General features: G+C 41.0%; 1 protein-coding gene across 1 annotated transcript in view; it reads right to left on the bottom strand.

Annotated features, from left to right (window-relative positions):
• Window positions 1-6,390: 6,390 nt before the first annotated feature.
• The window catches only part of MYCT1 (MYC target 1), a 124,105-nt gene continuing 115,359 nt past the window's right edge, over window positions 6,391-15,136 (bottom strand). Inside the window, exon 2 of the mRNA XM_077283093.1 lies at window positions 6,391-9,494. Within this exon, the coding sequence (XP_077139208.1) occupies window positions 8,965-9,494 (530 nt within the window). The 3' untranslated portion in view covers window positions 6,391-8,964. The remainder of the gene's footprint in view (window positions 9,495-15,136) is intronic.

Raw genomic sequence — 15,136 nt, 5'->3', positions numbered from 1 at the left:
GGCTTGTGTCTCCGTAGGAGACAACGGGTAGATTCGACCTCGAGGCGGAGTAGAGCCTGGTACAAGATCAATTGGGCAGTCGTGTGGTCGATACGGAGGCAAGGTCTCTGCTTCTCTCTTATTGAAGACATCCAAAAAAGCCTGATACGAGGAAGGTAAATTTGAGGACTCAGAAATAAGACGAGAAGGTTTTCTTGGTTGAACCGGAAGAAGACAGTTATTCTGACAGAAGAGACCCCAACGCAGGATTTCACTGCCAGGCAAGAGTAGGCTCATGAATCCTCAACCAAGAAAGACCAAGCAAAATAGTATGAGACAAGGAAGGCAGCGCATAGAAGGCGATCTTTTCCCGGTACAGAATTCCAATTTGAAGCTCCAATTTTTTGGTAACCAAGGTAACGGACTCCCGTAGAGGTTGACTGTTGACCGACGCAATCTGTCAATGAGTTTCCAGGAATCTGACCGGAATCCGCAATCTCCTAACAGCCTCGAGATGGATGAAATTCCCAGCAGCCCCAGAATCTATATAGGTAAAATCAGAAAAACGCTTATCACCCAAATGCAAAAGAGCAGAAAGAGTAAGGGGTTGAGAGGGTTCAGAGATACCTAGGGAGACCTCTCTTACCTGCCCTAGGTGGAGGCGTTTCCCGGCCTGACTGGACAAGAACACAAAAGATGTGATGCACTGCCACAATAGAAGCAAAGACCTTGGGTTAGCCTTTCCTTCCGACGCTGGTCTACAGGTTTTAGGCCATCCACCTGCATAGGTTCTGGGGCAGTACTAGCAGAAGTCAAATCTGAACGAGGATGGGAAGAACTAGGAATAGCCGGAAGAAGACGAGGAGACCTTCTCTCTCTAGCGGTTTCCCGAGAACATTCTTGAAAACGTAAATCGATGCAGGTCGCCAAAGAAATAAGATCCTCCAGGGAGGTCGGAGTATCATGACCCGCTAACTTGTCCTTGATCCGAGGAGAAAGCCCCCGCCAGAAAGCTCCTACCAGAGCCTCATTATTCCATCCTAATTCAGATGAAAGAGTGTGAAACCGGATGGCGTATTGACCCACCGAAAGCGTACCTTGATGGAGGTTAAAAGGGACTCAGTGGTAGAGGCCAAATGACCCGGTTCGTCAAATACCTTGCGGAAAGTATCAAGAAAGATGGAAAGTTGAGAAACGAGAGGATCATCCCGCTCCTAGAGAGGATTAACCCATGCCAAAGCCTCACCCTCCAGGTGTGAAATTACAAAGGCTACCTTAGCATGGTGAGTGGGATACTGCAAGGGAAGTAACTCAAAGTGGAGCTGGCATTGGTTTAGAAATCCTCTACACAATTTGGGATCCCCACTATAGCGAGGAGGTTTAGCCAGACGAGGAGGTGGGTGAGGGACCGAGGCCGGGTGGAGGAACACGAGCAGAAGCTTGAAGAGCACAAAGGCGATCATCCACTGAAGCCATAAAATTAAGTATATGGGCTTGAGTATCTCGCTGTTGAGCTAGCTCCTGTTGGAGAGTAGCCAGCTGCGAAGCACTACCAGGATCAGAAGCCTGTAGCACGGAGAGACGAGACTCCATGGACTTCAAAAAGGACATAATCCTGGACTGGTTTTCCCGTAGGAACAATAACTCCTTCTGAGTTGGAGTCGAGGTCCCAGCGGGGTCAATGGCCTGTCTGTACTGTGAAAATCAGAAGGCACTCAGATGTCATCCAAGTGCAGTCCTATTGTGAGATCTTTTGGAATACCTGGGGTGGACCCACAGATCCACGACAATGAACCTCCCAAGGGTGAGCTGACCAGGTAGACCACCCCCTATACAGGGAGCGTTAGGGGCAGACCCAAGGGAGACTATTGCCGCAGAAGCTGGAACCCGGAGACAGGTAGTAGAAGGTACAAAATAGAGAAGCTTGGCATAGGACGGACAGAGCGGGGTAAGATGAAGTACAGTTAGGTAAGAACTGGGTACAGGCAAGACCAAAGGAGCACTGCAAAGGGGAAGACACAAAGGAAGCAGGACAGGACAGAGACACCAGAGTAACAGAGTACGGAGAGGACACTGGGAGGGCTGGACTGGACGAGGAGACAAGGAAGCCTGGGAGAGACAGAGAAGCTGAACTGGCTGGACAGAGTGGAGACTCAAAACAGGCAGTGCAAAGACAAAGATGGACCTGAGTCACCGAAGCACAAATGACAGACAGGCAAGGAGCAGAGGAAGGAATCACCTTATATACATGGAGTGCTGGAGGACTTCCAGGTCACGGTCCTCCAGGATCACAGAGAGGAGATAGAGAGCGCCTGTAAATCAGAAAGAGGAAGTGCTGGAGTGGGCGGTGCGCACGTGCACCCAATGAGAACCAGCGAGCGGAGAAGAATGAAGGAGACGACGTGCGCCTGCAGGAGGAGCACGCCGCAGCGGGTAAGTATGAGCGGAAGGAGTGGCCGTGACATTTACAGCCTCTGACATCAAGCCAAAGGTTAGGAATGGAGAGGCATTTATAAGACACTTGCAAAGAAGGTAAGGATCCAGCTTCAGCCCATAAAACCCAAAAAGTTTTATTGTTTCTTTTTAAAACATAGCAAGCCCTATTGCATACACCTAAGCATAGGTGTGAATTGGGGATAAGGGGTGTGAGTAAAATGTGTCCGACACAGCCAGAGTAAAATGCTTTCTTTGAAAGAAAGACACTGACACCTTTATTTGAAATAAAAAAGCTCAGTTATGCTCACCTTTATGCCTACCTGTAAAAAACTGAAAATAGTAAACAACCATAATAGTCACCTTCATGCCTAATCCACCGATGCCCATGTCCCCTGGAAAAGAAGAAAAATAATAAACTACCGTATCCCTCACCTATCCTCTCTATACTGTCATGATAATCAGGATGATTTGGATAGCTGTCAAATGAGTGGTACCATCGTTCTCTGTGACAGCCAGCTCACACTGAGACAGGAGCGCAATCTCTCCTGCAGTGTCTTGCACTAAGCTTACGTGAGAAAGTTCTCCAGAGTTCAAAGCTGATGAATCCTGGTGACCTCATTTACAGCACCGCCGATCAGAGCCCTTGTTTCTTGTGCTGTCGAGCAGGTGATAGCATGGCAAACAACGGATGTTCATGTCCCCCATTCGGTCCGGGTTCGGGTACCGTTCTAGCACCAGAATCGAACTTTTTTTAAGATGTTCGGCCGAACCCGTTGGACCTGAACATCTATGGGTTCGACCATCACTAATTTACTAGTAATGAGCAAAAAAAGGCAATTTGTTTCTGGCGTCCTTAAGTGTTCAAAGGGTGGTCCCTAATGCTGAAGTGCTCTCTCCTGCAAACACTCCACAACTCCACCCATTTGCTCATAGTAATTGACTGTAGAGTTCTCCTTTAGATACTTCAGCTTTCACTTGAAGTGCAGGGGGTTTGTCAATTCCTAAAGAAAATAGAACCAAGGGCACTTTCATTTCAGGGACTGCCTTCCAGGCCCTTTCAGAAGTGCTGCACACCAGACTAAAACTTCATCTTCTCGTTAATGCGGCTCCTAAAACATTACCGCAAGATATGTTCAAACACTCCACATCTCTATAATGTAGCACTATGAGTAATTTTTCAGGGAAAAAACTGCCGACAGACTGAACTTAAAACAAGTATTCTTCATCTAGGATAGACCCTTTAAAAAGAATGGAGCATGCACACAAATTTCTAATAAAAAAGTGTTAATGCTGTTCATAACATCTTAGACTTTAACATAGAAGTATCCAAAAGGAAAAAAGTGAGAGCGCACTCACCGGTGGTGAACTTCAGTGATTTATTTACACATAGTTACGTGATGCAGGGAGGGTGGTGAACACACGCAGGACGACAGCTGTTTCGTGCTATACAGTACTTCGACAGGTCCAAACCATTTTTCCTTTTGGATACTTCTATATGAACTGTTTTTCTTCTGAAGCAGCACCCAGGTGGAATGCTCATGGCGATTGATGTTTTTTCCTGACAAAAGGCATATACGGTACATTGTATACACCCCTGAGTCACAAGGGTCTAACTAATTACGGCAGTGCGGGTGTTATATTTCTTCAGTTCAGCTTAGACTTTAACATGTTTTCTGCTATTTTATTATATTTGTTGTAAAAGGTTCGCCCCAAAAAAATTATATGCAAATTTACTTCATTTCCATTGTCTACTGGATGATACATATTGTAGCAATATGGACCTAGGTCTATTGTTATCAAAAGTGCAAATTTTTAACTTTGTCCATTTTTATTTACATTAGAGAAGTAATTAGTCTTTTGATCTTATAATAAATAATATCTCCAAGATATTCCAAAGCTATTTAATAGATAGAGGCCAAACTGTAGAGACCAGTGCCAATCCAAAGAACATAAGCTAAGTCTATTTTGGCTTAAGTACCGTATATAGAGTGATGCTCTGAGAGGAAAAACATAGGAAAGCTGGGAGTTATCCTACCTCTGTGGTTGCCTCAATATCTCATAGTGTTATAACATCACTTTTAATGGTGGTAAAATCTATTAAATGTAATATTTTAAAAGTAACTAATTGTAAAAGGCATTTTATTTCATTTGATTAATTGAAGTTTTCTGCAATTTTATTACAAATCTGAAAAATAATTACAACACTGCATACAATATTTACACTGCTAATCTGAAAATTATAACTAGCATTTTGCGAGACATCATGAAAGACATATTCGAATGTTACAATTGTACATTGTACTTCATAAAAGTAAAAGCAATACATTGCATATAATTGCTATATAAGGGAAAAAATGAAAGAGTATACAAAAGGCTTGACAATTGACATGCATGATGTTTTTATGAATGAAAAGTTAAATAAAATGGTTAATATTGTACTTCAAAGTTTAAGATGCCAAATATATAATATCCACGCTAAGGGCTGTCAGTATACATAGCGTTAGTGTGCCATGCGGCTAAGCACTGCAAGGCAAAACTGCCCAAGATTTAACCATTAATATTTGTGGTTTCGCAAAGTGTGTTTTGTGTGCAAGGTTTGTACTGGTGAAGCACAATAAAACCATCATTCATTTTATAGGGTATAGGTCTTGTACATTTTTTCCATTTTAAACTGTTGGAGATTACTGTATGCAAAGAAAATTTTAGACATGTCTATCGACCAAATTCCAGTGGCTTTGCACGAACCTGGTCATGGTATTAATTGTTTTGGTAGTTATTAAATCACTTGGTGCAGGCCAACAAAAAGGTAGCATCATATTTTTGAGTCAGATGGCATCAGAAGGGAACATTACATTTTGAATTGATGAACTAATGTAACCCAATGAAGTTTAAATGAAAACATGACCTCTTAAATGGATGATACAAAATAATACGAAAGGTATTTTCAAATCTGTGATATGAAAACAAAAAGAATTTGGACATACAAACATTTCTAGGAAAAAAAAATGGAAATATGGATATCTAAGGTATATTTAATAAGTAATATAATGGCTCCTAGACATGAGGAAAACAATGTAATACAATATTACAGATAAGGCGTTTACCATGCAATAAAAATAGTAGCTAGAAAAAAAGCTCACACAAGCAGCTACAAGCAGTATATTGGTGATTCAGTGTCCATGTACATAGTAGATATACACTGCACAATTTATAAAGGGAGTCAAATATTGACCCAACATTTAAGTTTAAAGTGACCCATTTCTTGTATATCATTATTTTGTTTATTTCGTTTTTTCTTTTCATTAAACTATCAGAGCCCAATTCATCATTTGCATTTTTTGTCACTTTTCTTTTTTGACTAGTGGTATTTGTTGACATTTTTACACCCAAAATGGTTTTTGATTATTATGAATTTTGTGCAAAATAAAACATTAATTAATTTGGAGCAAAATAAAAAAAAAAAGATCTAAATTTTTACTTTTAAATGTTTTTGCTCTTTTCATCGAATAAATATTTGCATGATTGGTTAAAATATCGCATGCATCTTTATCATTTGCAAACAATATTCCGATATTAAAAAAAAACTTGCGCCTATGCATTAAATAATCTGGCTCTTTGTGTAATGTACTGTGTGAGTTCTTCTTTTTTGTTTGAGTATATCTTTAAAGTATGAGCAAACCTTTAGGATTAAGATGCAATTACCGTATATACTCGAGTATAAGCCGAGATTTTCAGCCCATTTTTTGGGGCTGAAAGTCCCCCTCTCGGCTTATACGAGTCATACCCGGGGGTCGGCAGGGGAGCGGGAGCGGGGGCTATCTAATTATACTCACCTACTGCTGGCGCAGTCCCTGGGCGTCCCTGCTTCTACCAGCGCTGCATATTCTTCCTGTACTGAGCGGTCACATGGTCCCGCTCATTACAGTAATGAATATGCGGCTCCACCTCCCAGAGGTGGAGCCGCATATTCATTTCAGTAATGAGAGGTAACTGTGACCGCTCAATACAGGAAGAAGATGCAGCGCTGGAAGAAGCAGGGACTGCACAGCGCCAGCAGTAGGTGAGTATACAGTGCTGCGCAGCGCTGCACGATATTTACCGCTCCTAGTTCCGGTGTGGCTCCATCATCAGCGTCCTCTGGCTGTGACGCTCAGGTCAGAGGGCGCGGTGACGTAGTCAGTGCGCACCCTCTGCTGAACGTCAGTGCTGAAGACGGAGCCACATGAGGAGCAGGTAAATATTGAAAGTGCCGGGGGTCCTGAGCGAAGAGAGGTGAGTATGTTTTTTTTTTTTTATCCCAGCAAAAGCATATGGGGCAGTGACTGTACGGATCATCTGTATGGGGCCATAATGATTGTGCAGCACTATAAGGGGCAGTGACTGTACGGAGCATCTTATGGGGCCATAATGATTGTGCAGCATTATAAGGGGCAGTGACTGTATGGAGCATCTTATGGGGTCATAACGATTGTGCAGCACTATAAGGGGCAGTGACTGTACGGAGCATCTTATGGGGCCATAACGCTTGTGCAGCATTATAAGGGGCAGTGTCTCTACGGAGCATCTTATGGGGCCATAACGATTGTGCAGCACTATATGGGGCAAGTGTCTGTACGGAGCATCTTATGGGGCCATAACGCTTGTGCAGCACTATATGGGGCAAGTGACTGTATGGATGATCTTATGGGGCCATAACGTTTGTGCAGCACTATATGGGGCAAGCGACTGTATGGATGATCTTATGGGGCCATAACGTTTGTGCAGCATTATATGGGGCAAGTGTCTGTATGGAGCATCTTATGGGGCCATAACGTTTGTGCAGCATTATATTGGGCAAATATCTCTATGGAGCATCTTATGGGGCCCTTATTACCCTTTATGCAGGATTATATGGGGCATATTTTAATATGGGGCATCTAATGGGGCCCATCAAACTTTATGGAGCATTATAAGGGGCTCCTGATTCAATATGGATTTAAAAACACTTAACCTACTGATGTCTCAATTAATTTTACTTTTATTGGTATCTATTTTTACTTTTGAAATTTACCGGTAGCTGCTGCATTTTCCACCCTAGGCTTATACTCTATTCATTAAGTTTTCCCAGTTTTTTGTTGCAAAATTAGGGGGGTCGGCTTATACTTGGGTCGGCTTATACTCGAGTATATACGGTAAGTCACTTACAGAGAACCTGTTAGACGATTCATGCTGCCCAAATCTCAGGCACATAAATCACAGCCTGACTGCAGGTATACTATTCTCTAAAATGCTATAGCGTTTCAGAGAAAATATACTTTGAAGATCTAGTTGGAGCACAGACTGGTCCAGCTCTTCCTAGCGTTGCTGCAGGTGATTACTAGATCTCTTCTTATGTGTACATAAGAAGAGACCTGTCAATCACCTCTAGTAGTGCTGGTAAGAGCCATCACGGGGTGGAGCCGGAGTAGTATGGTCTTTGCCTATGGTCCCAGCCAGATCTACTAAGTAAATTTTCCCTGAAACGCTGGATTGTTTTAGAGAATACCATACCTAGCTACAATTGTGTGGCTAAGCTGGGATTCATGCTGTAGTCATTAAAGCAAAATCACCAGCATTGCAAATTACGGTAAATTTAAAATAGATATATTTTTCTGTGTAAGTGGTTGAATTTAAATACCACGCACTCAGTGAGTGTAAAATGGATCACAATTACGCCGCAATTATTTTATAATTCATCACATGACTCTGATCAACCAAAGTCCCATTGTGCAGTACACAGGGTTTTTTATATGTTATCTAATAAAACTATAGTCAAGTTCCCTTATTAAATTCAAATGACTACAATGTTGGGCTCTTATAATGAATGTCAGCCATTATTATACCATAATAAGTGGGTGTTAAGAGCTGGATAATATAAGTATAATCAATGCCACTCACAAATAAAGGTTGTATTGTGGTCAGACAACCCATTGTGTTCCCTTTTTTGAAATAGGCAGTGGCAGTAGAAATTCAATAATGGGTGGATGCTGTATACTCCATAGAGCTCAATAAGAGGACATACATAGGATTTGTTACAGGAGTATTGTGTCTATACTCTGTTTGTTCTAGCATGCACTGGATGCTGCATAAGCAGCGTTGATACAATTTTCTAATTCATGGATACGATGCTGTCAGCGTTCCACATGTTGAACTCTCTGCTCTCCATGCATCCGTGCACTGCATTTGTGTTCTGAGTAGAGAGGGCCTCACTTAAACACCAAGACTGCCATCAAGATTACTGACTGCCCCTCATTTATTATATCCCTGGACTGTACAAAGGGACTCTGGCCCTGACACACATTTCGATGGGTTCTTGGCTTTATCTAAGAGCCAAGAAATTCATGCTGCCTGTGGATTGGGAAGCATGATTTGCCTGACAATAGAGATGACCAGAACATTTAAGATTCAAATTGCTGGATCACACATCCTTCTACAAAATATTTTAGAGGCTACAGTACATAAGCAAATCTTTTAAAGTTTTAGTGACACCTTAAGGGATTAATTTACTGTTACTGTTTAAGCCAACAATTTTCAAGGGTCCGGAAATGCTTTAATGATGCTTTCATAGGCTGGAGGTGGTGTGTGAGTTGACTGACCAAGACGTAAGCTGTTACTAGACCAATGGAAGTCTGGACGGCTAAAGTTGTTAGTAGTGTTAATTGTTGGTGATGTGCTGTTGGCACGAGGTAGAGTAACAAGTTGACTATCAGCTTCAACAGCAAGAGGAGGAGATTGTAAAAATGGATGAAAGGTGGATGCTCTGAAGCTAAGTTTTCTTGCAAATGGATCCGGCTGTTCTTGTGAAGTTTGTCGTTGAAAAGTTAGGCTGGCTAGGCTGAGGTTGCTCCGACGTTCACAGCTACTGTTGCGATAAAATCCAGATCTATTTAGCGCATGATTTTGAGAGGAAGTTCTAGGACGCCGACTTGATAAGCTGGTCATTCTTGGGGAAATAGCTGCACTGGCACGCCGGCGGGACAAGCATGTGAGTAGAATCCATATTATACCTCCAATTATCAATCCAATAGCAATGGAGACTGTAAAGGATAGTATTACTCCACCTGCAAAATATAAAATAATATTATTCCCAACAAAATACAAGTAATATAAAGGAAAATAAGTTATCATCCTATTTCCTTGTTTAGTTATTTAGACGAATTGAATATAATATCAGGTGACCTGTCGGCAGAATATGATCAAGAGGAAAATGCAGAGTTCAGTTATATAAACAATTTTATGATTTGACCTAAATTAATAAATAATCATTTTAAATGTGGAAAAAAATGGATCCAGTTGGATGAACATGTAGGTGGGCTGCACTGCTGGAGTAAATTAATTCTTCAGAAATGATGATGAGTATATGGTATATGGAATCTTTATCAATTGAAAAAAAAAAAGTACAAAACATGACAACAGATGAGTTTTCAAATGCCCAAAATGGATGCCAATTACATAGAGAACACCCACAGGAACATTTAAACCAAAAGAGAAATTGGGAAGGGGAGGGAACTTCAAATGGCAATTTCAAATTGGTTAGGAAGAGAGGAGAACATGCTTCATTCAGTCAGATGTTTCCCAACCCCTCTCATAGCATGCATCATCACACATACAATATTACTTTATGAGCACTTTATAATTATGAATCAAATTGTTCCTTTCACTTTACTATTTATAGAGTTCACCTTGCAGTATTTGACAAGTTAGCTTTATTCTACAATTTGAGTGATATCAATGTTTTACTACTTTTTTACAAGAAATTCTCTTTCTCCATAAAATCCTTTTTTTAGTTATAATATTTAAGAGTCATAACTTTTTTCTTTTTCTGAATGCAGAACTGTTTTTTGCACAAGCTGTAGTTTTGTAGTTTTTTTTGGTACCACATTGGAATATGATGTTTTGATGATTTTCTTATTTCATTTTTTGTGAAAGAAAATGAACTAAAATAGCAATTTTGCTTAGTTTTATGTTTTTAGTTTTTTTTTAGTATTCACAATGCACAATAAATGATAAGATACACATAGTTTTTATAGTACAGGTTGTTAGGAGTGCCTCAGTTCTGTTAGAGGGAGCGATCTTCCTTTGTCAAACTCATTACTTACCGCTGTCAGTACTGGCAGCAACATCTGATGAGATAAGTTGCCAGGACAGGAACTGGGTCTGGTCCCAGCATATGCAGCCAGAGCGCAACTGTGTATAACAGCCAACTTGTGCTGCAGATGGCATGGGCACAACCGCTGAGCCTCTGTCATGCCTGAGATGTAACTGTACGCCCGATTGTGGGCCACCACCTGCAATCTACACATACATTTTTGTCTATTTGGTTGAAGGAATTAAAGTACACTAATGAGTTTGGCAATGTATTTATATGCTGCTGGGCTCTATATTCCATAATAATAGTAAACTGATAGGGTGCAAAATTCCAAAAAGGGATCCGCAGGCTCATTGTATTTCAATGAGCAAGAAAATAGTAAAACTAAACCAAATAACCTATAACTCTCCAGTTACCAGTGGGTAATTCTGATTACTGATATCTAGTTACCCTAATCTTATTTCCTGTTGGATATTTGGTTGCCCGGCTGTTACACATCTATATATAGGGCAGCAATAGGAGATTTAGGGTAAGTCGTCGTTGAGTGGGGGCGCCAATCTCGTTTATATGTAGGGTGCCAACCTCCACTGCTAGGCAGTAGGCATCCAGTGTCCCCAGGATAGGATATAGTCAGAGAGCACGGTTGTTTAGTGTTGGTATGTCTGTGGTTGTGTTTTATGGTTTTAAATAATAAAGTATTGTTTTATATAGTTTATTGAGAGTTATAGGTTATTTGGTTATACTTTGATTCTCTCTTGACCTATAGGCATTATTTATTTCTGGTTTATAATATACTTTGAGGTGGCATGGCAAGTTTTTTGTCAGGTCCCGTGAATACAGAAGCATGGGTAGAGGAAGCCAATCAGGCCTTTAGCACTAATAGTGATTTGGGGCCGAACAGCAACAGTCAGTCACTTAAATCATTATTTGGAGACCTATACGGAGATTACAAAGAACACATTAAATCTTGGTGGGAGATAAAAGCCCTGGAAAACTACATTAAAAATAGAGTGATACCCAGAGGCCTGAGAATTAATCTAAATCCATCTCCCAGGACAGCTTCATCTGAACTACTGACCAAGTGGCTAAAAGAGTCTATTGAGTCATCAATTAGATTTATGTGTTTACTCCTTGAGGAGGAAAGGAAGCTATTTGAGCTTTCCTCCAAGCAGTTGAATAAATCAATTGACAACATTTTGAAACATAAGGCAGATCCCGATTTTAATAGAAGGGAGGGCCTTCTACAAACTTCGGTTGAGAAATACCAATCTTTCATCAAAGATAGAAAGCAACAGCAGTTTCAAAGAGACTTGAGGGCGTTCAGTGATAATCAGGCATACAGCTTCAGTTGCAATAGTATCTCTGACATTTCTTCATCTGATATTGAGACATCTGACACAGAACGCCCTCAAGGGAATTTCACCCCGAGAGTAAACAGACGCTTTAGACAGGGATGGAGAGGCAGAGGAAAATATCATCCCAGAGGGCACCAAAGAGGGGGTCAATCACAACAGCCAGGGAGAGGCCCTCCCAATGGCAACAATGTGTCCTCATCCTCAGCATCCTCATCGGTCTCTTTTTTAGAGAGGAATGCACGGACAGGCTATTACCTACGACCCAAGGTCTAAATAGGGGCCAGATAATTAACCTCTCCAAATATGTCCTAACTAGAGATGATTATAGTCTCCTTTTGAAGGGGCTTAACTTTGTACCTACAAACAGATATGATTGTTTTAGCTGGCTGAAAGACATCAATCTGTTTTGTAGAAAACTAAAGTGGAAAAAATTCTTTGCAGCCAATAATAGACTTGAATGTGAGAGACTAGGTCTGGCTAATGAGGACTTAGAGGGGTACATGGCTCTGATGGGCCTATTGGAAGAAAATAGCCAGGAAAATGATCTATGTCCTTTCACCAAACTTAAAAACAAAAGTAAGAAAATGCCACCACAAGGAGACGTAACCAGTATTGATATTTTTTTAAAACTGGTAGAGAGGGATCTACGGAAAATTCCCACGGGGCCATATGGTTCAAATTTGACACAGAGGGAACATGAAGCACTGTCCAGGCTTATGAAAAGTAATGATCTAGTCATCAAGCCCTCCGACAAAGGAGGTAACTTGGTGATTATGACAATAGAGGACTATTTACACATGTGCTACACTATATTGAGAGATACTGGCACATATGAAATAGTACCTAAAGACCCATCTCTCATTTATAAGCATGAGTTAGAGAATCTGTTGACAACAGCTAAAATGAGTAACTTGATATCTAAGAGTGAATTTGAATTCTTGTTACCAACTTATCCTCTTACTGCCACCTTTTACACAACACCTAAGGTGCATAAAGGGTTGAACCCAATTAAAGGACGGCCAATAGTATCAGGCTCTGACTCTTTAACACAAAACTGTGGTGTGTACATAGATGAAATTTTGAGACCATTTGTTCAAGCCCTTCCGTCCTACATCCGAGACACCTCAGATCTGCTACTTAAATTGGATGGCATACATGTAGCTGAGGGCTCCTTTTTGGCCTCGATAGACGTGGAGGCTCTCTATAGTAACATCCCACATGACTTAGGCCTAGCGGCAGTGAACCACTTCTTAAAGACAAGAGCAACCCAGTGTATGGCACACAATCGCTTTGTACTGGATCTCCTACACTTCACACTCACGAGAAATTATTTTATGTTTGACAGGAAGTACTTCCACCAGCTCAGGGGCACAGCGATGGGGAGTCCCTGCGCCCCATCGTATGCTAATTTGTTCCTGGGCTGGTGGGAGGAAACGATTGTCTTTCCTGACGATGTGAGATGGTGGAATCAACATGTGGGGGTCTGGTACAGATTTATTGACGATGTCTTCATTATATGGCAGGGGACGCAGGAAGCCTTTGGTAATTTTATTCAACAACTAAATGATAATGCCATAGGTATGCTTTTTACCTGCGAAATTAATTCACAAGCACTGTCATTCCTGGATGTGTCTGTTCAGATAAATGGTGATGGCTCACTTAAAACACAGATCTTTCGTAAACCTACAAGTAGCAATAGCCTATTAAGATGGGAGAGCCACCATCCGCAAGCTCTCAAACGAGGTATTCCGAAAGGTCAGTTCTTAAGATTAAGAAGAAATTGCTCAGATACCAACACGTTTATAGACCAATCAGGGGATATGAAAAATCGCTTTAGGGAAAAGGGATACCCCAGAGGTGTTGTAGAGGCAGCCTTCAATCATGCCCTTGTGCAGGACAGGAATGCTCTGTTACAAACTCAGAGCAAGAGACGAACTACTGATTTGGAGACCATCAGGATCATTGGTACCTATGATTGTCAGCATACAAGAGTGGCCAAGATCCTGGAAAAACACTGGGATGTTTTATCTGCTGACCCAGATTTGACCCATATGATTGGAGTAAAGCCCCAAATAACATACAGAAAGGGCCTCTCCCTAAAAGATAACTTAGTGCATAGTCATTTTAAAAGACCTGCTATTGAGGGCACATGGCTTGACAGAAAAATCTGTGGCTTTTTCAAATGTGGCAACTGTGTCAATTGTAGACATATGAAACCATGTAAATCCATCACTAGTTCATCTACTGGCAAAGAATATTATCTTCGTGATTTTTCAAACTGTAAGACCAAAGGCGTGGTTTATATTGCTACCTGTGGGTGCCCTAAAGATTACGTGGGCAAAACGAAGAGGGAATTTAGGAGAAGAGTTGGTGAACACATAGGCGATATAAAACATGGACGTGATACACCTATCGCCAAACATATGAATGACACACATCGGGGCAATTTGCAGGAGATTGCTTTTAGTGTAATAGAGGTCTATACGCCAAATCCAAGAGGTGGCGACTTTGATAAACTGCTGTTACAGAAAGAATGTGCATGGATCCATCGTATAAATTGTATAGCACCAGCTGGACTGAATGAAAACCAGTCCTTTGCATGTTTCCTATAATAATCTATCTATCCTCTTCGTGGCTGATTTCTATTTTGTTCATTCATTTATTTATTATTCTCTGATTGATTTACCTTTTACTTATCTTGTCCCTTCTCGTGCTAATTAGGCCACTAAATACAAAAAACTTACTGAGTGTCCCTACTATGCGACTGTTGTTTCATGAAGGGCTACCTGGACTACTGTATCTATATATATATTTGCTACGTTACTTCTACTGACCCATGTTTATAGAGGGTACACGGTATTCACCGTGAATATCAATATTTATTTTTTGTATACGTTATTCTTCCTCACAAACTATTTATATAGTAATATAATTGTAGCACTAGAAATATATGGTGCTTCATAGCGCTATGAATAAATTAGGTGTAGTGGGTGCCTTGTTATTAATATATTAGACCTTCTACAACAAAGTATTTACATGACAAACTATAGTGCGCTTGTATAAGCTTTAGAACAGGTTTCCCTATGATTAGCATTATATTTATTAACATGATCGCTGCTATTTTATGAACCTCTCGTTACTTAGCAACCATAGACGCTGTGCAGTGAAGCCGATGAGTCCGGCGCAGTGCTGCTGACGCGGATATGTGCGTCCTAGTGGGATCTTCCGGCTGTAGCAGAGGTTTGTTTGAAGCATTAAT

The sequence above is a fragment of the Ranitomeya variabilis genome, chromosome 2, assembly GCF_051348905.1.
Source record: "Ranitomeya variabilis isolate aRanVar5 chromosome 2, aRanVar5.hap1, whole genome shotgun sequence".
NCBI classification, from domain to species: Eukaryota; Metazoa; Chordata; class Amphibia; order Anura; family Dendrobatidae; genus Ranitomeya; species Ranitomeya variabilis.
The sequence above is the reverse complement of the archived record's forward strand: the minus strand, read 5'-3'. Positions and strand labels throughout refer to the sequence as shown.